This window comes from Rhinolophus sinicus, linkage group LG01 (genome assembly GCF_036562045.2).
Source record: "Rhinolophus sinicus isolate RSC01 linkage group LG01, ASM3656204v1, whole genome shotgun sequence".
NCBI classification, from domain to species: domain Eukaryota; kingdom Metazoa; phylum Chordata; class Mammalia; order Chiroptera; family Rhinolophidae; genus Rhinolophus; species Rhinolophus sinicus.
In genome coordinates, this window is record NC_133751.1 from 61,272,958 (window position 1) to 61,298,223 (window position 25,266).

Below are 25,266 nucleotides of genomic sequence, written 5' to 3' on the forward strand. Positions count from 1 at the left end.
CCTTGGCTAATAAAAGGAGCTGGTTTACACACTGTCCAGAAAAAGACAAAATATATATTTAGCTGACAATGAAGACACAATTTCAAGTGAGGAAAAAGGAGAGGGGGTTGCAGGAAGCTGAAAATAATGGAAGCAAAGTATTATTCTTGACTTTTTTGGGAAAATGTTTGGTGTTTCTGTGTGAGGGGAATTATGTATATGTGGATAATGGTAATATTATAATCCCACCAGAACATATTGTATGTTGTAGTGAAAGACATGTCTGAGAGCTGTCCAATGAGTTACTCTCATTTTTTTTTACCAAGATATCATCCACAGAAAGAAAACTTATACTGACAAAATGCTGCCCTCTCAAATATATTGACTCCATACAGAATCGAATATTTTATAACCTGAACTGAAATACAAGAATGTAATTAGAAATCATTCAATAGATATGAAAGTTTCAGTGTTATAAATTGTTACTTTCAAACAAGGGTCATTTAATAAAATTTAACCCCAGGAAATAATAACTGGTGCTGGACTTACATCCCATGTATATATATATGGGCTGAAGACACAGAATATTCTATGTGATTTTTCACTTCATTTTTGACAAAGTGCTACATCAGAACAGAATTACATTTTTTCATACAATATTTAATGTGACTACATTAAACATTTAGTCACCTTTAATGTAATTATTTAAGAGCCAAGTAGATGAAATTGTATTTCACAGAAAAAGGATACTTTAAGATTGAGTCACAAAGTATGTGCTCTGAAGTCACTGGAAAGCACTTGATCACTGTAATAAAGATGGCCAAAGGTTTCTGACTTAATTAAAAATAAGGAGTCATATAAGAAATGGCTTTATTAGAAAAAAATGTAGTGTACACGTGGCTGATTTCTATCATAGAGATACCTCTTGGCTATTTTATAATTAAAATCGGATACAGGGTTGAAGCTTCTTTAGAAGTTAGTGGCATTTCTTCCTATTCTGATATGTGACTTAGGGAAGGAGTTATCTTCATGTGATAGAAACCCTTTATTTCTTTTCATAATTACAATTAATCAATCAGTAGTTTAGCACTGGCACAAAACACAGAGGGTATTACGTAGGTAGTGCTTTGCATAAGAGACATCACACTTCCAACCCCAGAATCAGGCACAGGTACGCCATTGAGAGTTTAAATCCCCTAGGACCACTCAAATCCCACATTATTATCATTATTACCTAATAGTAATTAAGTTAATGTGATCACCTGTAACCTAACAAATGCAGTTTCTCTGAATGCAGTTTCTCTTCACCTTTTTCCTGTTCGATGGGTAATTCTGAGCAGATGTGCAGTATGCAGTACTGATTTCCAGTCTCTTTTTAAACTCCTTCAAGCCTGTGCTATTAAACTGAGACAACCACATCGAGATAGAGTCTGTCATAGGATTCCCTGAAGCACAGAATGAGGAGGAGACTGAGCAAACACGACCCGGGAAGGCACCAGTTGAACCATGACAACTCTGTAAGACAAAAACACGCAGTTGTAAGCATCCATGTGTCACTAGCAGAACACCACCTGTGTGCTGGGAGCACATTGCTTTGCATTCAAAAGCGCTTCTAATAAATGTGCCCCTGAAGGCCTGAAAACCGGCTGTCAATAAACAGTGACAATCTGGAGTCTAAGTGATGCATGTAATATATTATGGGCTTTCATGTGGAATATTTTTAATCAATATTGTTAATAACTTTTTATCAATTTAATCCACCTTGACTTTGGTGGCAAAGAAATCTAATACTTCAAAGGAAAAAATCAATCACCGTTAAATGTTATAATAGTTTGTTAATTAGTTTTTTAGTGCCCTCTATCACCATCATTCTTGTCCTTGTTTAGAAATATCTGAAGGATTAGAAAGACAAATAAGAAAATCACCTGAGTTTTGAGAAAACATATTTATATATATTTTTGGACAGAAACATCTATTTCTCAGCAAAAACATCAAGTACTAATCATTGTACAAAAAAAATGAGAAAATATATAAAAAATAAAGTAAAACATAAAAAAATTAATCCTAATCCTACCTGTGCATATGTTGGTGTATTTCTTTCTAGCCTTTTCCCGCTTCTTCTGCAATAGTTATGTCTGATGCCAATCACCAGAAAACCTACAAGAATCATCTAAACAGGCAATTGTTGTGATGATTTAAGGGAATTGAGAACATGCTACTTCAGAAATGCTTGCTCATGAATTCAAGACTCTCCCACAGGCTGGTCCTGGGCCCCTGGCTACAAATACACCTTACGAATGCGGCTGCCTCCAGCTGCTTCCTCCAGCTCACGTCCCTGGAGCTGTGCATGAGTTCAGCTTCATTCTACTCCGACCCCCTTTGCCAGTCAATCCTAAGCCTTTGGGTGCAGAAGTGAGCAGCTTCTTTGCATAAAGAGGTTGATGGTGCTGGTGAAGGAATAACTTCTCTAGCTTAATATCCATTTAGCAGTTTCAATTAAAAAAATAAACAAATGAGGAAAACAAGTTCCCTGGTACATTTTTTTCTTTGGGGCACTCCCATAGGTTTGTATTTTCTCTTTGTATTTCTACAGAATGTTAACATTGCCCTAATCTTCAAAACTCATCCTCAAGATTTCCACACTGCTGCTTTAGTTTAATCCATAATTCATATGGCTAAAAGAACAATTTATGCTCAGGAATGGAAATCAGAAAACCAATCAGTAAAAAAAAAGGTGCTGAAATACCTTTTTTTCTGTAATATGCTCACAAAAGCTGCCTCCCTACCTCTCAATTTCTACATTTTAAGAGTCAGACATGCTATTTGTATAGCATATTAACAAAGACATATATTTCAATGGTATTTTCATGCAAAATTGTTTTCTGAGCTTTATTTTACTTGGGCTGAATATAACCTAAACCCTCAAGAAGGCTGTGACCTCTGGGCTCTTATCTTTATTCTGATATTCCCTGAAATACACACCAGGTGTTTTCTGCTTTTATGTTAACCGTAGACTCTCTGAATGTCTGATGATAATTTTAACAGGCAAAACGAAGCAGTGAAAAAAAAAAAAGGAAGATAAAAAGCAGCAAAACAGTGACAACAGCATACCGTTTGCAGTGAGCATTTTGACTTTAAGGTCAAATTTTAAGCAGAAGCTTAAAGAAAGCATAGTACTTGACAAAGTCGTGTACAATGACGTTTTCTAGATCCTGGAGACTGTATTTCATGGGGAGCTAGAATAACACACGTGTAGCAACAATCAACTTGTCCTTGTTCTTCTTAAACCCAGTCAAATTTTTGTCAAAGCAAAACTGAATCAACTATTGCCAAAGCAGACCTTTGATTTTATCAGAGTTCTAAAATGGTTCCTTCTATCTCGGTACAGATGAAATCTTTAAAAATGCCTCATAATCGTTCTCTGGTGTCATGGTTTGTTGGTTCATTTTTACTATTATGCCTCTCTGAAAAGTCAAATCCACCTTTCACCTCTACATTTTCCCCAGTGGAAACCATTCACAAAAACCAGAGCTTAGGTGTTCTAATAGGAAATGGCTTGTTTAACAGTTTCACTTGCCTGAGCAGTAGCAAAGTCAACTCCTGTGCATTCTGAGCTCGGTGTCATACGATGGAATCAAACCAAAAGAGTCCCGATCCACTGAAATTTTCTTATTACCCTTTAAATATTTTAAAGTGAGCACAATTTTCAAACATTCCTTCTCTTTGTTCTTAACTAGAGAAAATATAAATCCATACACCAAGGCTCTGTAATTGGCCTCTATATTCCTGCTGGTTTCTATCATGTATTATCTACACTGTAGCCTGAGTACTTTCTTTGCCAATTTATATTTTACTCCGTGAAGTGGGCTCTGCACCAAATGTTGATGCTCTGCTGGGAACGAACTAATTAGGATTTTGTTTATCTTCTCACCTTTTTCTTACAGAAGCACTACTACACTTTTCACCTCATCTTTCTCTTTAAGGATGCCATGCTTTTGGTTTCTACCACCTTCAAGTACTTGTCTGGTCCCAGATACCACCCCTCCAGAACCAACCTACTTTCTTTGGTAATTTAATGAGAATTATGATGCTTTAACAAAATTGTTTCCATTCTCACTCAGGAGGAGCCAGCTGACACCATGATTTCACAGTGTAATTCCCTGCTCCCTTCACTTCACATGAATTACCCAACAGATCTGACCATCACACTGCATTATTTCACTCTGTAGATATAAAACTACTTCTCAGTAACCCACACCTGTTGTACCTGTTCTGGCATTAGTCAATTAGTCAATGAGCTCCCCACCTCAGCCAGGCAGGCCCCTGAATCTTTTCAGCCACAATGTAGCCTCAAAGTCATGGGCAGTTACTTCAAAATAAAAGGACTGAGGTTAAAACAAACAAAAAACCTTTAATGATTTTAGCCAAAACCTGCTGCGAGGCTCCTAAAACAACCTTCACCCCCCAGATAATACAAACTTCAGAATAAGCGACCAACTTATTAAAATAGAACATTAGAATACATTTCAGAACATATATAAAATATAACAGCATCCCCAACTTGGTTTTGTATATAAAGTTATTAGAGCAAAACATCACTGTAGCGTCTGAAATAACTCACTGATATTCTCAAAGCAAACATTATAGAAAGCAACTCAGTTTCATAACTACGTTTATACCAGGGAGCAAATAACAATTTCTTTTGAAAGTGACGATGAAAAACCCAAGTCAGAAAAACTCTTAAGAAACTTCTGACACTGTCCCAGATACCTAAAGCAGAATCAAAACAGGACTTGGGACCCAGGGGTCCAAACAAGCCAGTGGAATTGGTACCAAAGCCTGTGTGACATTCACTACCACTGGTGGCGATGGCTGTAATCTGCAAGCAAATCACCAGTGGAGCCGTCCTTGCTAGGCAAGCCAATCTATGTGGTTATGTTGGGGTTAGTCTGTACAGCCCTGAAAAACTGTCTCTGATATAATCTACTATGAAGTAGCTGGCCGTAACCACTAGATAGCACATTGTGGGGAAATAAAAACTCTAGACAGGAAGTTTAGTATTTTTTTGAGAACTGACCTAAAAAACCCCCACAGATCTTTATGATGATTAAAAATCAGGCCTTCCAATCATGTAACTAATAGTTGAATTTTGACATGTAACTACTTAACTTCTGGTTGAGGTTTTCAAGTTTTAAAATGACAAAATTATAACATTTGAACATTGGTTCTAATAGAAGGGAATTTATCATGAAAAATGTTCATGGTACTAGGCTGTGGAATTAAAAGTTATTTTTAGGAAATAATTTTACAGAATTTTCAGATCTGCAATTTATGTGTGTCATCAGACCTCAGTTATAAGGCATGGGGACTTCTGCTATAGGACTTTGGGACAACACCAATTAATCATATGTGAAAGAAACTCAACACAGTTTTCATAGCTCTAGTAACCTTAGCCTTGGAGAGAGGTAGGATTTATTTGTGTATTCATTAGACACTGTCATGCAGGAACTCAGCTCCTGCTCCCCGCACAAGAACGCAGGACGTGGTGAGGCCAAAAAGGAACACCCATGGAGCAATGGATAGTGGTGTCATACCACTATAGTCTCGCTGGTGGCTGGTTGAGACACAAGAAGCAAACATCTGCCAGTACCCCAACAAGGGTTCTTCCTGCACCCCAGTCTCACTGGCGGCCGGGCGAGACACAGGAAGTAGGATCAACACGATCCGCAATCCACAATCCACTTGCTAACTGCACTTACTAGCGCAATCCACGCCTGCTAGCGTAGCCACGGCAGTTATATTAGTGGTTAATGGCTAACCGGTTACAGCTGATGGCCAACTAGTTACAGCTGATGGCCATCTGATCACAGCTGATGGCCCTCTACTACCGGAGCCAGCACCTTTCCACGTGAGGTCGAGAGCCTGGAAACTGTTCTCTTGGCCCTGTCCCTACAGACACACTCACAAATAAACATATAAAAACATTTCTTTAAAACAGAAGCCTGATGTTAGGAATTTAAATTCCTAACATCAACCAATTAATTATCTAGAAGGAAACAAAACAAGCAATTGGTGAGTGCCAGTTATGCCCTGGTCGAGGCTCTTTCACATATATCTTCTCATTAACTCTCTGAAATGTCAAAATGTGCTGAGATTTTTTCCCCCTGAAAATCACCTCGTTGGATTAAAATTAATTACTATGTAAAGTTTCATTTTTCACAATAATCATGGAGTTTAGATAGAAACCTTTAACATCTACCTAGATATGTGTAAGAACATGCAATCAGAAACCAACCAAAAAAAGGAAACCTTCCTCCCTGCATAAATTCTTGATTATATCAGTGAGACAGGAAGGAGGAGAAATGGTGCTAAGTGTTCTGCTGCTCATGCCAAAGAAACAAAAATATTTGCTTGTGTCTGGTATTGTGCGGGGCGGCCTGAGGGGCCTCAAGTCCCGCTCCCCATAGAAGAACGCAGGACATGGTGAGGCCAAAAAGGAACACCCATGGAGCCACAGGTAGGGGAATCATACCACTATAGTCTCACTGGAGGCACTATAGTCTCAGTGGAGGCTGGATCCACACAACCTGCAACCAGCTGTCAGCTTCTCTGCCTGCCAACCAACTGACTGACCAACCAACGCAGCCACAGCAGTTATATCAGTGGCTAATTGGGTAACTGGTTACAGCTGACGGCCAACTAGCCACAGCTGACGGCCATCTACTACCGGAGCCAGCACCTTTCCACGTGAGGCCGAGACTCTGGAAACTGCTCTCTGGGACTCTGTCCCCACATCTGGTCAGAGTGAATCTGCAGAATGAGGAGTGAGCCCGGACTGATGCCAGACACCAGGCTCTCTGGAACACACTGAAGGCGGCAACTGGACCTAGGGGAGTAACAGAGACCCTCTCCTGGCCAAGTGAATGGCCAGGAGAGCACTGGGCTCTCCCATAGTCAGACTGTGCAGAGGTACTACAGGTATTCCCTGCCTTAAACGGATCAGTAAATACACGTGATATTCTAGGGACCACATGCAGGAAGTTTACTGATAACATTATCTGGTATCTACTGTTGGTGTTTTTAAATACTGGGAGGACAAACTTCATTTCCAGCAGACAGGAAAAATCACGCTCTACCAGGCTGCAAAAATCACTTAGCGAACCTGTGCCCATGAGCTGGAAAATTGTTTCTATCACCAGAAGGAGCAACATAGCCATCTTTGATACTTGACCAGGCAAAGAGAGGCACTGAGCCTCTGAACTGCAACTGTGACATAACTGAAGCGGATTAAGGCTGAAACCTAATTGTCAGGTGATTCTGTTTAGAAAACTCACTGGAAGCAAAGACCTTAGTCCGACACTTGGTGATGGCATTTCCCCTAATGGAAATACGTTTCCAGGAGGACATTAAGCAGTGGTATGACTTCATCAGTATTACCGTCCTTCATATGATAAACCAAACTCACATCAAGTTTAGCACAGTTAAGACCTACTGTCCCTGTATTACTGATTGACAGAAATAATCTAGTTTGCTGTTAATTATACAATAAATATATCATTTGGGTGTGTTTTGCTGTTAGGTGACAGTGCTATGTCAAAACTTGTCCAAAACCCAGGGCAGATTGTGTTTTATCAGTTTGGAAAGTTTCAAAAATTTATTTTCCAGCCAAGGAGGTTACTGTGGTTATTGTTTCAATTATAAGCCTGTCAGAAAGTTTCCTATAAACAATTAGGCTTCTTGGAGCATCACATTTTAGAGCATTTCTTACATCTGAATCTTATAAATTAGGTTCTTCCATGTACAAATTATGCAAATTTAAGGTATTTGATGAGTAGTTAAGAGACCAATAACAAGGGGGAAAAAGGTAATAATTAGATTTTTTAAGATGAAGGAATAAAGTGGGATCTAAATCTAGTAGAAATTAACAAAAGCTTTATATTCAAGAATCACAAGTATAGAGGTGACCAGATGGCTCAGTTGGTTAGAGCATGGGCTCTCAACAAGGTTGCTGGTTCAATTCCCCCATGGGATGGTGGGCTGCGCTCCCTGCAACTAAAGACTGAAAACAGCGACTGGACTTGGAGCTGAGCTGCGCCCTCCACAACGAGATTGAAGGACGACGACTTGAAGCTGATAGGCCCTGGAGAAACACATTGTTCCTCAATATTCCCCAATAAAATTAAAAAAAAAATCACAAGTATAAATGCTTACTGTAACATGCAAAAAAATCCTAGATAATTGTGCACAAATTTTCTGAAATGGTAAGACAGAATCTGGATCACAGAAGAGAGAATATCAGAGAAAAGCAAACTGTGCAAAATGGACCTCAACACCAGTGGAGCCTTACTTCAACATGCCCAGCAATCTCTCCCTGCAGTGTCTGTCATGCAGGGACTCATGGGGGGGTCTCAGTTCCCACTCCCCACATAAGAACACAGGATATGCTGAGGCCAAAAAGGAACCCCCATGGAGCCATAAATAGGGGAGTCATACCACTATAGTCTTGCTGGCGGCTGGGTTGGAGACACAGGAAGCAGGATCCACATGATCTGCAACTTGCCATCCGCTTCTCTGCCAACCAACCAACCTCATCTGCAAGCTGCAATCTGCCCTGCTAACTGCAATCCATGCTTGCTAGCTCAGCCACCATCTTCTTGCTAGCCCCAATTTCCTGCCAGCGTAGCCACAGCAGTTATATTGGTGGCCAATGGCTCACTGGTTACAGCTGACAGCCAACTAGCCACAGCTGATGGCCATCTAATCACAGCTGATGGCCATTTACTACCCGAGCACCTTTCTACATGAGGGCGAGAGCCTGGAAACTGCACTCCCGGCTCTGTCCCCACAGCGTCCCCTCCCATTTCCCTCAAAAGTTATTTCAAAATTTCATTCTCTCCTTAAGCCTTTTCTCCACTTTCTTCCCACCAATTCTTAATAAACTGGCTTCTAAGCAGAAAGGTGGTGCCATCAAGAAGGAACTCTCCACAATCTGCCCAGCAAAGGTATCTGCCTCCATGCCCACTGACGCTGCCTTCTTCCCTTTCTCCTTTCGTCCAAGGCGCACTCCTCCACTTGTTTTCAGGACCCATCGCTTCCTCTTTCATAAGGATCTTCCTCTTCTTCAAAGGTGCACTCCTGGGTTCTAACTTCAACCTTCTTTTTAGTCTATACCTGCACTGACCACATGTAGCTATTTAAAATTAATTAAAATGAAATAAAATAAAAAATCCAGTTCCTCAGCTGCACTAGGAACTAGTGACTTGTAGCCACTGTGTTGGACAGTGCAGTGCAGATAAAGAGCATTTCAAAAAAAAAAAGAGCATTTCCATGACCGTAAGTTTGACTGGGCAGTGCTGTTCTGTGTATTCTATACACCCCTGGGGCAACCTCTCCTTTATTCCTAAGGCTTTAAACTATACTCCTTTGACATTAATTTATGTTAAGATTGTAGATTCCAAGTATTTTTTAAAAAGCAATATACCAGTGGTTCTCAATGACAATCTGCATATTAGAACCACCTGGGGGCTTTAAAATTATAAATGCTGGACCCCTACCCAGGTTAATTAAATCAGAAATTCTAGGAGTTGAGGGTGCATTAGATCAGGCTAAGATGCATTTCAAAAAAAACAACTGAAAGTATTTTCTTTTAATGTCATGTGAAAGCTCAAAGTAATCTGCCTTAGTGGGGATTCTCCATATAAATTCCCTATACAGCATTGTCACAAACTTCTCTTATAATACATTTAGACAGTAACCAAAAAGTCAAATTTCTTACCTGTATGATAAAATGTGAGAAAAAATAAAAGTACTCCCATGAATATATTACTTAAAAAAGTAACAACTCCACAAGTAATTCCTTCTGGAACTGGGTAGACAGTTTCCACAAAAAGCTCAAAAAATATAGGTATACTGCTATTCAAGAACACTCCCAGGAGAATACAGGAAGCATACAGTGTCACTAAAACAAAAACACAAACAGTTTAGTTTCCCAGTAGCAGCAGTGAGTAGTATCAGACAGATCTTCTGGGTCTTCTCTTCTATAAGTTACTGACATGCAATTTCACCTGTTTTCAATGGCAGTTGATAAAATTTGATAAAGCATCATATATCTGTCAGCTCTTTGCTCATGTTTTTGTGGAGTACTTAGGAAAAGGTTTTGTTCCTGGATGATTACCAGCTTATTTGCTTTATCTTTTTGGTGGATTATTCCAAAGCATAGAAACAATTTTACCATAATAATAGAATTAAAAGGATTATTCCCCCTTAGTCACACTCCTGAAAAACAGAGGGATCGATAAAATATAGCAACTTAATCCAAAATCTAGACAAATTCTATAATTTTAAAGAGAATTTAAAATCTAAGAATAAATGTAAGAAACATTGTTACTGAAAATTATGTATTTAAAGAGACTGATTAATAGTAGCCCTCAAATATAAAATAAAAATTATTCAGCATATAATTCCTGGAGAAACACTTAAAATAGAATTGTTCATAGAACATATCAAATTATCAGAATCAATATTTTTTCTTCATTTTCTATATTGCATTAGTGTTCGCCACCCAGTCAGTTCTCCTTCCATCACCATATATTTGACCCCCTTTACCCTCTTCTACCAGTCTTCAAGTTTTGAATGAGTTTTGTGTCAACAATTCTTTAAAAATTTCTAACGTTTTTGGAACACAGAAAAAAATTCACCCAGAAATATATAATTAATAGTGGTTAGGATCTTAGATTAGCCAATAAAAAGCCTATTAATCCTATTCTGTAGTGAAATTTTTGAATAAGGACATTCTTCTTAGAAGAATGTTTAGAGAAATGCACCCTACTCCAAATAATTATACTATTGCTATTGTCTGCATACAAACCTTCATTAATTTTAATTTGAAGGTGAAAACAGAACCAATGGGGAAAAAAATGATATCGTATTTAGCAATCTAAAACACATCCCCTATAGGCTAAAAGTACATCATACCCAGTGATGATAATGAGTAGAATTTATTCTAAGCTTAAGGTTACCATGAAGATATTTTAAATAAATATATTTATTAAGGAAAAGAAATTTCTGTACAAGAACTGCAGAAAATGAGGGAGTTACCCTAAATCTGTTATGTATTATTCATAGAACATATCAAATTATCAGAATTTACAACTGATTATAATAATTAACAGTCCATGACACCGTGGAAGGGGTAAAAACAATAATATCCACTGTTTTCTAATAGAATTTCTCTAATTAACCCCAACTCCTGCTTCCTCTTTCAATTATACTGGCCTTCTTGGATTATAAACTATTTAGTACATTCTGATAACAGAAACAGCTGGTGATTACTTTGACTTTCTCTGAATAGAAGACACATAAGAAAATAGAGAACAAAAGGATGACAGTGAAAAAGAACATACTGCTGGCTAAAGCGGTGACCGAGTCATCCACAGAATTAAATGGGAAGCATCTGATAGTTATAATGCATTCCATTTAAAACGTGAAGTAATTTTCAAGAGACCCTTAAAAACAGAACAAAACCTAACACCTCATGCTCACTGTATATTTGCTAGACATAGATCACGTAAATCAATCAACATGTTTTACTTAACACATGGCACATTAATGGTCCATTAGGAAATCTAGGGAGGGACTATCACTGGTAGCTTTTATAGAATATTCTATCTACAAAAACACTTTATAATAATTTATTGGTCAGTTAGTGGAAATCAGAGTAGAAATGGCTACTGACCCAAACACAGATGAGCCCAGGAGTTTAAAGTAAGACAACACTGAAATAAAATGACAGGAAAAAGCAATCTCTTAAGAACCAGAAGGTGCTACTTCTAAGTAATTATTCACAAACCAGTGATGGAATTACTATTTTATAGAAACTATGAAAATAATCCTTTCGACACTTATATTTCTGAAGGAAATATACTCACATATAATTTGTAATCAAGCAAATTAAAGTGTTATACCTGAAAAAGAATCATAATCTGTACATAACAGTCATTGCAAGTTGTAAAACAAAAAATGATAATGTAATGATGAGGACACACGGAAAGGGGACTATTGGTATGGAGTCTTGAAAAGAGAGATTTGATTGTATTGATTTTTATCTAGCATGACACACACACACACAAAGACACGTGCGCGCGCACACACACACGGGATGTCTCAGAGTAGTAGAGCTTGGTGAAGCAGGGGCCTTGTCTGAAAACCCCCTCACGGCCATGAAGCCACTCTCGTGGCTTCATTTCATGCTCATTACAAATCTTCTGATTTTGGTTTCCTAAGTATCTAAATTCTGGGAATGGAAGAGGAAATCTTTGTCAACTGGAAAAGATAAATTTTCTATTGTGATTAAACATTGGTGATGGAACTGTAAATAGTTCATATTCTGGTGGGTAATCTGAATATGCATATTAGAGTAAACAATATACTTATTGTTTGATCCAGAAATTACAGTTCTAGGAATTTATTCTATAGCGATGCAGGTACAAGTATATAAAGAACACACACTGAAATAGTTTGTAGTATGAAAAGATTAAAAACAAGCTAAATATCTACCAATAGGGGGTTGGTTGTTTAAAAATGTATCAAACATCCAAACAAAGGTATACTATTCAGCCATTAAAAATGAAGTAACTATGTATGTACTGATATTAATGACATCTAAGATATATAAGTAAAAAAGATACAGAAAAGTGTTATATTTTTTAAAAGGATACACATACACACACACATTTGTAAATGTATATAGAACTCTCTGGGCAAATACCCAAGAAACTGACATTCAGGGTTGCCTCTAGAGAGGGAAATTGGGGGCCACAGGAGGTAGACATTTTTCATTGTATACCCTTCATCAACTATTTGAATTTGACTTTTTTTTACTATTTGTATATCTTACCTATTTCACAAAATAAAAAGGAGAAATTTCATTGGTAATGAAATAATGAATTGGCTAACTGATTTCACTCCACTCCATGCAAGTTTGTTAGCTCACTGACTCAGAAACGGTTATCACCAGGTGAGCTGACCCACAGCCCCGATGTCGACACCTGCGAGCCACATAAGCAGGCCTCAGTGCAGAGTCCTTGACACAAACATTCCCACTTCATCTATTAGAACTCCTGTTATACATTGGATAAGTGGGCTGTGATGAAGGACATAACCGCTGAGTCCAGTCATCAAAAAGAGAGTATTTTCATTCAATTCTCTTACTCGTGATGTTTACTTCTTGTATTACTATAAAAATGATGACCAAGAGGTTGTTTTACCCTGGAGAGATATGCTGAAATCACTTCTTATTGCAGAAACCAAAGAATCAAAATAATTTACACAGGAAAGGGTTAAATTAAGATTTTCATAATCAGAATGGGGGAAAGGTAGCTGTGTCAGGACTGATTTAATATATTCCTCCCCAGTGTTCTGGGACATGCATAAAGTAGAAACCGATTATTAAGAGTCTGAATTTGACTTCCATTTGAGTTTTCAGTTTAGAGTCTGATACAGTATCTTTATACACATTTGGCAGATCCAGTGGGTGAATGTCATCTATTAAAAGTCAGGCAGACAAGATAATTTCCTGCTAGTCAGAGAGGGTTCAAACTACATGATCATTAAATATTTCCATGACTTTCTATAGTACTGATACTAAAATTATAACAAATTGCCTCTCAATTAAAAGTCAAGGTATTAATAATTTAGCGGAACAAACACAATGCTGATGTAGTTTTTTCAAAAGAGCTAATAAAATTCACAGGCCCATAATTTAAATTGCAAAAATGACAAAGTCCTGCGTAGCACAAAATAGTTACAATGGATGTATTTCAAGAATATGAATTGGATGATAACCCTGAAAGTACTGCTCCCCCAACCCTGGCAGCCAATGACAAACCGAATTTCTAAACTTTAAGGAAATAAAACTATGTATGAATACATTCTTATTAACCAAAACACTCAAACCTTAGATGATTAGTGGTTATAAAACAAATCACAACATTTCAGATAAGAATAAGAGCTATTTCCACCCAACATTGATTGAAATTCGCAAAATAACATCAATAACAATAACAATTTCAAATCTTGGATTTATATAGTTTTTAAAACATTTTTTGAAAATGCTTTCAAATATATGATCATATTTGATCATCCTACCAACTCTTTGAGGCAGGTAAAGTATTTTACAGATGAACTAACCGAAGTGCTGAAAGTCAAACTGACTTATTTAGAAACACTGTGGGTTAGCAGTGCTAATAATAATATAATTAAGGCCTAGAGAAGCTAACATGTTTTCCAGCAAGCCACTCTTGTCAAATTGGAAAAAAATAAAATAAAAACAAGGCTTGGTATTTCTTTCATTCAATGGTATTGACACAATAGGCATGCTTCCCAAATCTGTATTCTGTACAAAGCTGGGAGTGATTGCATATAAGATAGATGACAGAATAAAAAATAGAGCATGAAAAGGTTACAAAGAAAGAGATAAACTTTAATCATGGTAAGTGTAAAATAGGTCCAAAAAATTATTGCTTAGATATATAAAATGGAAAACTTTAGCTTAAGCCTTTCTTCAAAACATTTATCAGGAGTCTATTATATGTAAGCTGACATGCTACAACAGTAAATAGGACATACTCCATCTTCAAATCACTCCTCATCTCAAGGAATATGATAGATGCCTATTGGCTCAGCAGCCATTTATTTGCACAGTGTTAAGAAGATAATTAATTATACTTCATTGTCTTAGAAAAAACTATGTCTAATCACGAAAAACAAGACCCTCACAATATTAGGTGCTGAGTGCAGCATGGTAAGTGTGCTAAGTTTTAGTAACACATTTTGAGAAGGACAGTGACAAGCTATGGCAGATTTAGAAGAGTGACTATGTCACGGTGGTCAGTGGTGGGGAATCCATGTCAGATGACAAAAGGTTGTAAGAACTGGGGGATGTTTAGATTAAAAGCTAAGGCCAGACATGACAAATATCTTCAAATGTTTTGAGGGCCCATCAATGGAAGTGGGAGGCAGCTGACTTGCTCTGTGGAAGTTATGTTGTTCCAAATTAGTTATCTCAAAAGGAAGAAGAATTTCCCAAAACCCAGAGCTGACTAACAACGGACCAGGTAATGTGTCTCCTCTTTTGGGAGGTATTCAGGTTGCAGCCAGATGCATAAATATCTGGACTGTAATGGAAGAGATACATTTATTGAATGATAATACCAGGTGACGACCAAGGTTCATTTAAATACATCAATGACAAATTTAAATACATGTAGGAGAGCTTAACTAGGATATTAAAAACAAAAATCTTATAGGTGCTTCTAGGTAGATAAGAATAGAGAATGTGTTTAGTCTTAAGAAGCATTATAAATAAGAAATAAGGATTATTAAAATAACAATAAGTTTTTATTATGAATTACCTTACAGATCAAAATCAGAAATTTCCCTCAAGAGTAGGTTTATAATATTAATATACTTTATTGGATAAATTTTTATTCTTATGCATACTGACTGAATTTTTATTTTATGATAAAGTTAACTGGGAATTCTTAAATTAGACCTTTATTAAAAATATTTCTACAATCTAAACTTGATACTACAAGTGAAAATACTTTTTGGAAATAAAGACAGATGTATAAAGAGAAAGAGTAAACATCCACAGTACTAACTACATAGTTTTTTCATAGTTTTCAGCATGTTTAATATACAGAATAGATACATGTGTATATACACACACTGATATACATTTCTGTATCACTGAGCTGTGTCTCACAGAAGAGTCTCAGTCTCACATTTTCTTCCTATAATCGACTGCTGTGGCCTTCATAGTCTACCACTAATTTAAAAATCCAGTGTATGAAACAGTGATTCCAAAAGAGGATGGGGAATATCGTGCTGCAATACTCATTAATGACGATGATTTTCTTTCTTTGTATTATTAATCTGTGGTGTCCCTTGTTTAGCCACTTTATTGGCATAGTTTAGTCCTATAAAGGTTGACAGTTATGTTTACATTGTCTAAGGGCTGGAAGGCAAAGTAATTATCTCACAGAAATGAAGCACATAATCCTTTGTAATAGTGGGCCCAGAGTAGAGACTGACTGAGAAACCAGATTTCATAGATAGAGGTTTATCAGTAACTTTTAAGTCCCCAAAGAATTACTTATGGTTCTGAAGAAGGTAATGGACTATTAAGTCACGGAACACTGACTAATCACCTGGTCAAGTCCTCTTCCTTCCAGAAACACTGAATTTTCTTGAAGACTTATTTCTTCTTGAAAATCACATTGATACATGGGATGATCTTCCTCAATAGGCCCTTTGAGTATTTCATGACTCTTACATTTAAGGTTTTTCACAAATCCATTCTCTTAATCTACGTTCTACTTTTTCATTCTTGATCAGACAGTTGTGAACATGAATTACAGTTACTTTTAGTTAATAAAATTTAAAATAATTAAGTCACTCCAGACTTCTTTCCTTAAAGCTTAAAAACCCTAATTTCCTTAATAATGTGCATTTCTTTAATCACATTCATCATTCTTTTCTGAATTTCCTCATTTAATCCCCAATTTTGGGGCAAGTGTATGTTTTTATTTCTTTGCATGCTATCAAAATGGAACATAATTATCTTAATAAATATAAAACACATGAAAATATATTAAGAGGATTACTCTCTAGCCTATACATGTCACATGCCGTTCAATACAACCAAATGTTTTCTTTCTTCAAGTATCACTTGACGTCAGCTTGTAGTCAGCTGTCACTCTCAAGGGGCTTGTGTCGAGCTAATCATTCCCCCTTCCTTACCATCCACTCCTGGTTTCTGACATCACCATCATGGCATCCTAGAAACGTGAATTAAATGAAGAACCTCTCCCATGGCAACTTCTGTTAAAAACTCAAATTATATTGTTTCAGCAAACTCAACACCAAAGTGTTAACATTTTTCAAAACGCCATTTTCAAAGCATTCATCTGTTCTGTGAAAAATGACTGAGTTGTGGCTAATAGGGCTAGACATCTAGTTCTAAGATAATGTGAGTAATGTACAAAGCATAAATTTCAAGATTTTGAAACTCTCATTATCTAGTCATGAGTTTATTTATTTGCCCTACTGTAGATACTTCAATTAATGAAACTATAATGCAATTTTAAATATTGAGTTTCCCTAAGGGAATACAGCATACTGCTGATAGCCTCCAAGAAGATGTATGTTTGCAAGTACATATAACAAAACAGTATGCCTATGTAGAACAGAATGATCCAGTTTTCTTCTATAGAGATGGCAACAATAATATCAAGATCAGTGGACAACAGAAAGATATTGATAGAAGGTTTTAGTGGTAGCAGCACTTGTAACATATGGGTTGAACAAAATTAACTAGCTTTTAACTTATGATGTCATCAGTTACAATTAATGCATATATCTTCAAACACTTTTCATGTAGATTCTTCTGGTATATAAAAACCAGTAACAGAAATACCAAGTTTTCTAGAAATGGGGAAAAAACTATATACTATTTTCCTAATTAAAAAAAGAATGACTCTGGTTAAAAAATGAAACATGAATTTGCTGTTACTGACTTTACATATCAGCCTAAAGGTCTAGATTTGTCTATAATTAGATTTTGTAGTAAGTTCCCTTTCATGAAATCTCTTTTACTTAAAAGGAATTACGTCATATTTTTACAAAGACAGTAAGAGTATCTGTGACAGATTTTTTCAAATTTTCCATTGTTCCATTAAAATGTGCCCTTAAGTCATCCTACTGCTAAAGCTGCATAACAAAGAATGGCCATGATTGCTCTTACTGGAAATAAGTCATAGCTACTGATATTCAGAATTCATTCACTCATTCATTCATTCCTCAGGGCTTGTGGTAGGTACTGAGGTAGGAGTTGAGGTCAGAATTTATAAGGCACAAGTCCATGCTCCAGATTTTCAGGCTGGTAGGGGAGATGAAACATACAGAGGGTGCTAAAACATCTATACACATTTTAAGAAAGGAAAAAACTGTATTAAAATTGTAATACTCAATATATACCGATAACAAAAGATGAATACAAGTTGTGTGTATACATGTTTTTGGCACCCCCGGTATAATTAAGTATTCGTGGTATCAGGAAAGAGAACAAAATATACAATAATTAAGAGAAGGAATGTGAATAAATCTAGTCCTTAACCCAGTGTATTTATAAAATATAAATATATAAAATAATAAAAATGCATCTTTCGGGAGTATCTAAAACTGACTTGCAATTGAAAACAGTAGAATTTATAAATTAAGTAGTTGTTAAAATGACCACATCAACCTCAACCTTTCAGTTCTGTCCTTGATTTAATTTGGAATTCTGCTTTCCTTTCTGTTCAACATAATCATTTTCAAGGACCAGTTGGAGAAATAGTCTTGACCAGGGTCAATTAAATCAACTTTTTTTTAAGATTTAAAAAGATGTATTGTTTTCAAATATATGCCTTTTTTCTGATTACAAAAGTAAACATGCTCATTATACAAACCTCAGACAAAAAAAGAGGCAAAAAATTAAATTCATTCCTAGTACCTCCATCCAGAGAGAAAAACTGTCAATTTTATGGTAAATAAAAAATACATACAATTTAATACATGTTATTATCTTATAATGAATATTCTACACTTAATTCAAGGGAAAGAAATCTGTACTCATGACTATGTTCTTGTAAGATCTAACAGATGCATACTTGACATACAGTATCACAAAAAAATCTGAGTGTAATGCCATGAATAAGAAGAGTTGTAAACTAAAACTGTTCTACCAGAATGTCGTACAACTGCTAAATTATGAAATTATACTAGAATAAAAGTTTTAAAAATTCTGGCCCAGAATACTTTCCAAAATTGCTCAAAACCCTAAAGTAGGAATGTTAGTGTATAAAAAGTACAGAGTATCCAAAAATTATTACTCTGGACAACTGGGCTTCACAAGAAAAGCAATCACCATTACAGAGGAGTCCCAGCACAATGGTATAGAGCAGAGGTCTCCAAACCTCCCTTCTCAACACCCTCAGTGTCAGTGATTTTTTTCGTGGTGCTCCAAGGCCAAAAGAGATAGCTAACAATTCTATTAATTACATAGCTAGGTCCAAACAATTTAATAAATATATACGTCCTAACAGTTTAGTAGCTATTTCAAAAAATAATACCCATATGTTGAAAGAAATACATTTTTATTTCATTTATAAATAACCACAACTACCTACCAATGGGCTGTGCATCTGATGGGCACTGCACAACTTCTTTTCAAGTCTTGGAACCAGACTGACACCACCACCCTCATTTCCTGTTCCACACTGATTTTTGTGGGGTATTTGCTTTTTATCACAGCAACTACAGAAAACCTAACTGGGCAAAGATAGGACATCATCAAAAAGAGTGTAGCAGGGTATAGTGCTGAAAGTGGGAAGTTCCTTGAACCAGAGATTCACACAGTATGTGGCAGATGTGGAATATCCATTTCCTTTGGAAATTGAAAACAACCTGTCCTGCCCTTGTGAGTTCTCTGTGGCACTCCCGGGCGGCTGGCTTGGTGCAGTAGGGTAATCATGGGTATAGGGCAACCTTATCCCTTTGCCCTATTATTACTGTAAAAGTGACAGGAACTCCCAAATAAATGGGTGTCTTGGAAAGATTTGACAACTCTGATGTGTAAACTGTGTAAGTCCAAATTGGGATGCACAGTATGCCTTAATTATCTGTAGACAAAAGGAACCTTTCTCTCATAAGAGTCCTATGGACCGTACATGCCAGAGTTGTTTACTCTTACCCATACAAGTGCTTGTTGTAACAAATAATCCTACAATCCTACAATCTACCTTTACCACAAACAATCCTACAATTAGACATATTCCAAAAGGTGGCTGAATATTACTTGCAAATGGAATAAAAAATACAGTAGTTCCGCCCTTATCTGTGGTTTTGCTTTCTGAGGTTTTAGTTACCTGAGATCAACAGCAGTCCAAAAATATTAAATGGAAAATTCCAGACATAAACAATTCATACATTTTACGTTGCACACCATTCTGAGTAGTGTGATGAAATCTCATGCCATCACACACCTTCTGGTTCTGTCCTGCCCGGGAGGTAAATCACCCCTTTGTGCAGTGTACCCACACTGTACACGCCCTGCCCGTTAGTCACTTCATAGCCAGCTCAGTTATTAGATTAATTGTAGTGGCTAGTTATTGTTGTGGTATCAAAGTGCTTGTGTGCAAGTAACCCTTATTTTACTTAATAATGACCCCAAAACATAAGAATAATTATGCTAGCAATTTGGATATGCCAAAGAGAAGCCATAAAGTGCTGACTTTAAGTGAAAAGGGGTGTATGCATAGGGAAAAAACACAGTATATCTAAGGTTTGGTACTATCCACACTTTCAGGCATCCATTGGAGGTCTTAGAGAATACACCTTCGGACAAGATGGGGGCCTACTGTATGCATCTTAAATAATCTTTTGTTAAAGTAAAGAAAGAAGCAATAACAGAGCCCTCTTGGTTTATAAAATAATTTGTCACAGTAACTTTATAAAGATCCTGTGGTAGGCAGAATAACGTCCTTCCACTTCCACCCTACCCCACAAAATATTCACGTGTTAGTCCCTGGAACCCGTGAGTACGTTACCTTACATGGTAAAAAAGATTAAGGCTACTCATGGAATTAAGGCTACTAATCAGCTGACATTAAAATTGGGAGATTATCCTGGGTTATCTGGATGGGCTCAATGTAATCACACAGATCCTTAAAAGTGGAAGAGGGGGCAGAAGATGAGAGCTCAGAGGAAGATGTGGCCTGAGAAGAAAGGTGCGGATGATGCAATGTGAGAAGGACTTGACAGGGTGTTGCTGGCTGTAAAAACGGAGGAAGGGAGCCACAAGCCAAGGAATGGAGACGGCCTCCAGCTGATAGAAAAGGCAAGGAAACGATTCTTCCTCAGAGTCTGCCTACACTTTGATTTTAGCCTAGTGATACCCGAGTTGGACTTAGAACCTTACAGAAATGTAAGAATAACTTAGTGTTGCTTTAAGCCACAGCCTTTGTGGTAACTTGTTATACAGCAGCCATAAAAACGAATCCAGACCCCCAAATGATACTAATAACAACAATAAAAACAACTATAAATGTTTCAGGTCAATTGGATGAGCTAAGTAAGCTGTCTCTAATATACTTCCAACAGGTATTTCAAGTGAGTTTTATTTTTTATAGATGATGTAATAAGACTAAATATAAAATAAACCTATAGGTGTTGGTTCAAAGAATTTTACTGGAGTATACTTCAAATATCATAGCTTTGCCTTTGTTCATGTTCCTTACTGTCTCACAATGATGTAATGGCTATAAAGAAGACAAAAATCTTTGCATGATGCTCTGGTATGAATTTTAAAAGAATATAAGCTTTTCCATGCTATATAAGCTTAGTTTAAAGATTATACTTCTTTTCTATATGTAAAATACCAATGAAAATATTTTTAGTTATTTCCTGAACTCTTTTTAGATGGGGTCATGGTTTGATTGAACAAGGGAGACCTTTTTGTATATTTAACAATTACTTAGAGAAAGCAAGAAAAAGCCCTACTGTCAGAGTATACACACTTCTGGGAACTGAAAATATTTACTCAAAGTTCCAAAGTCTGTGTTCACCTGTGGTTAAAGGCAGGTGTGTGATGCTGTTCAAACAGGTCAGGGTGAACCACGTGGACGATAGCGTAGCCCCAGAAAACAGGAGGAGAAGAATTAGCTTCAGCATACCCCTGATAAAATCTGCAAACCTGAAAAGAAACAACGTTCTATTAATTCTAGCTGAATTTTTAAATTACTACTTAAATCAATGACACATTTTCATTTAATGGTAATTTCTTGAAATTTCTATACATCCTTTTAAAAGCCAAGCTTAAAAAAAATTTTAACTGGTACAGTGTGTGTGTGTGTGTGTGTGTGTGATATTATTTTGTGATAAATGTTGTTTTCCCTTATAAAATATACAAAAGGTAATCTCTGTTAAGGATCTAACACTTACAGGATGGATTCCAGGTTTTTCAATGCCACTTCTACTTTCATTATATTTTCCTATAATTTTCAAATATCCTATAATGAGTACATATTGTTCTAGTTTTAGAAAATAGGCTCAGTTGTTGACATAAACCTGCAAAGATGGCTCTCCCTAAATTCAAACTCCGAGAACAAACAGAAGGCTTCCCCTAGTGTTTTTGGGGTCCTATGTGATCTGGTCTCTGCCTCCACTCTCCCTTTACCTTCCTATGCTCCAGCTGGATGGCCCTGTTTCTGTTTCCCACACATGCTAAGGTTGTTTCCCACAGAGACGGACTTATGCTGTCTGCCGGGAATGCTGGCGCCCCCATTCTTCACATGACTTACTCCTGCCACTCCTCCGGTCATTCAGGTGGCAGGTCAGCACAGCTCTCCATGTTCACTGAGGAGACCCTCCCCATCCCACCTCCACACTCTTTTATTTTCTTCATACCGTTTATCACTATTGGAATTTCTCCTGTTTTTGCATTTGTTTATTTTTCTGTCTCCCTTATCAGACTGTAAGCTTTGCGAGAGCAAGAAAGTAGCTCTGGAATAGTGAATACTATTGTTCAAAGCTTGGGACTACTGTGTCATAGCATTTTAAATTCTTAAAATCCCTGCCTTTTTCTTGAATTAACATGAAACTGAAAGGAATCTGGTAGAGATGCTTATCATTTAGTTATGGCCAAAACCTTTTCCATTTGCCAATGACTTTTTCTCATCTGCTGATTAACTGTTGATTGTATAGGTACAATCCTCCGGCTGCGCCTACACACAACTCACTGTCCTTCAGAACTGTTCCCATTGTAGAAAAAGATACCATCTCAAATATGACATTTACCATGTTTTTTCTTTGAAATTGTTTAAAATGGATTTTAATTTGTGTGGTAATTATGTGACTGTCCTTCTTAACACTTTCAATACTATCTCTTGTTTTTCATTTATTTGACGTGACACGATTAATCATGTATGTAAGCACTATCTGGACTAAAATGACTTCCTATGAGAGCTGATGCCATCTTTTGGTGGGAAAAATGGATGCATCTTTGCCCAATGACTTAGGTTTGTTCTCAACTATGAAAGTTCACAGGCAGAAAATTCTTATTTTGAAAATTCTGAAAAAGGTTCCAGAGCTTGACAGAAATGTCCCTCAAGAAAATCTAAACACTTTGTTTTAATTCCATGCTCACCAATCACTTTTCTGATTTATATTTTGGTACGCTGTTTACTTGGTATGCTGCTATTAACTTACTTGTCAGATAGGCAGATGGCAAGGTATCAGAGAATAAGACAGTTTTCTGAGACAATCTAAGTTGAGTGAAGTTGAACAGTGAGAAAGTTTCACAGGGCTAGACCACCCAAGAATAAAGTGACCGCTGTAGTCTGCTTTTTGGGGACCTAGTCCTTTCAAATGGGCTGATACCATCAAAGTATACTATTAGGACCAAAGTAGTACATTTAGCAACACAATTACCCAAAGCACTCAAGTTTATAAAGGGGTTCTATTCTACAGATCCCCAAAATAGAGTTATTAATGTAATTTAAAATTTTATTTTAGGCCTAGGAGATACCTAAAATTGATTTCAAACCCCAGAGTAAGGGCAGTACTTACTTTAAGAACTTCCATTTCAACAAATTAAAAACACAAATGTCCTCATTCTGATTTTTCCCTCTATAGTTAAAATTAAGGGTTTATAGAAAGAAAATAAAGAGAAAGGAGCATGTGAGATGTCATTTCTGATATGTAATAGTTCCCTCCTACTTATTTGGTGCTCAGAATAGAATTTGGTAAATGACGACTCACTCTAATTAGCTTAGAGATTTAATTAGAAAAAATTAGGTATGATTCTTGTCAAATGTGACAGGTCAATGTATTTCAGTATCAGTGTAATTATTTGCTACAAATAGCTACCTTCCTATTCCTCTTCTTTAGCTTTTAGATTTTATTCTTCTATTTTCCTAACTTATAAAAACCTCAGATAAAATGATTTAGTAATTACAGCATCAATTTATTCTTTCACCATCCCAGAAACACTATGCAAACTTTAAGATCTAGATATAATATTATACTGTGTCAATTTTCCTTAAGTATTTAGATATTGAGGTGATTTACCTATTTTATTTGATCTCCCTAAATATGTCATTAGATTCTTCCTTTCCTGATAAAGTTGATTGCCTAATTTTGTTTTTTATTAAACAGGGTAAAATGTTTTGGGAAGTGAAGGAATATTATTTCTTTGGAAACACAGAGAGTAGTTTTATAGGCAGACACCTACATGAGTGACATTTTCATTCTTTTCCTTTTTGAGAATAAATTACACTTTTTCTTTCTTCTGACTCATTCTAAAAATGTGTTGTCATAATGTGTTAAGATCATACGTAGGCAGTTTGATGAAACTGCAAGTCTTTATGGACATTTTTCATCAAAATGAAATAACCACAGGGACATACCTGCCAAAAAAGACCAGAAATAAATCGATCTCCTAATCAGGATACTGCCTTTTCATGGAAAGTTCTACACATGCTCTTATAAATTATTCTTTTCTGTTCTCGATAACTATTAATTTGCCTTTATTACTGTATCACCTTTTCTTGGGTTCAATTTGTAGATGTTGTTATCTAATAATATGGAGAGAGGCAGCTTAATTACACTGAAAATACAACTCTAGTCTCCAAAAACATTTCAGGACAGACCACTCTTGAGAAGGTTTCTGTAGCAGCAAATTCTACCTATTACATGTCGATTTTCCTGTAGCCCGAACAAGTGCTCTTCTCTAACCTACGCCTGTTTTACTTTTCCTTGAACTTTAAAATTTATTTCGGGGAGCTGATTGTCCCTTTGGACTTTTTTTGGTTTGTTTCTGTCCACTGTCATGTTTAACATAAAATATTTTTACCTTGCCATAGCTATTCCAACAACACAGCCTCCAACTATGGACCAAAATCCAATCCAGCCAGCATCTACCTGTGAAGAAAGTGGCAGACACATTTAATTCAAGATCATCATATTGCAATTTAGAAGGCATAAAAAAACCTTCTATAGTCAATATGTTAAAGGCTAAATGGCAACAAATCTATGAAATATTATTTAAGAAAATGAATCAAATAAAAGGATTCAAGTGTGACTAAGTAAAACAAACTTATCTAAGTAAATATATCCTTGAATAACTTATTGAACATTTAAATCAACAAAATAATCAATGTCACAACAAATACTTTTCAAATATGTTCT

The 25,266-nt window shown here is 36.4% G+C and overlaps 1 protein-coding gene across 1 annotated transcript in view; it reads right to left on the reverse strand.

The window, feature by feature from the left end:
• Positions 1 to 832: 832 nt before the first annotated feature.
• SLC49A4 (solute carrier family 49 member 4) overlaps positions 833 to 25,266 on the reverse strand; it is a 69,888-nt gene continuing 45,454 nt past the window's right edge. The window contains exons 6-9 of the mRNA XM_074330911.1: positions 24,932 to 24,999; positions 21,645 to 21,772; positions 9,755 to 9,937; positions 833 to 1,494 (exon numbers count right to left, since the gene is read on the reverse strand). Coding sequence (XP_074187012.1) covers positions 1,379 to 1,494; positions 9,755 to 9,937; positions 21,645 to 21,772; positions 24,932 to 24,999 — 495 coding nt within the window. The 3' untranslated portion in view covers positions 833 to 1,378. The remainder of the gene's footprint in view (positions 1,495 to 9,754; positions 9,938 to 21,644; positions 21,773 to 24,931; positions 25,000 to 25,266) is intronic.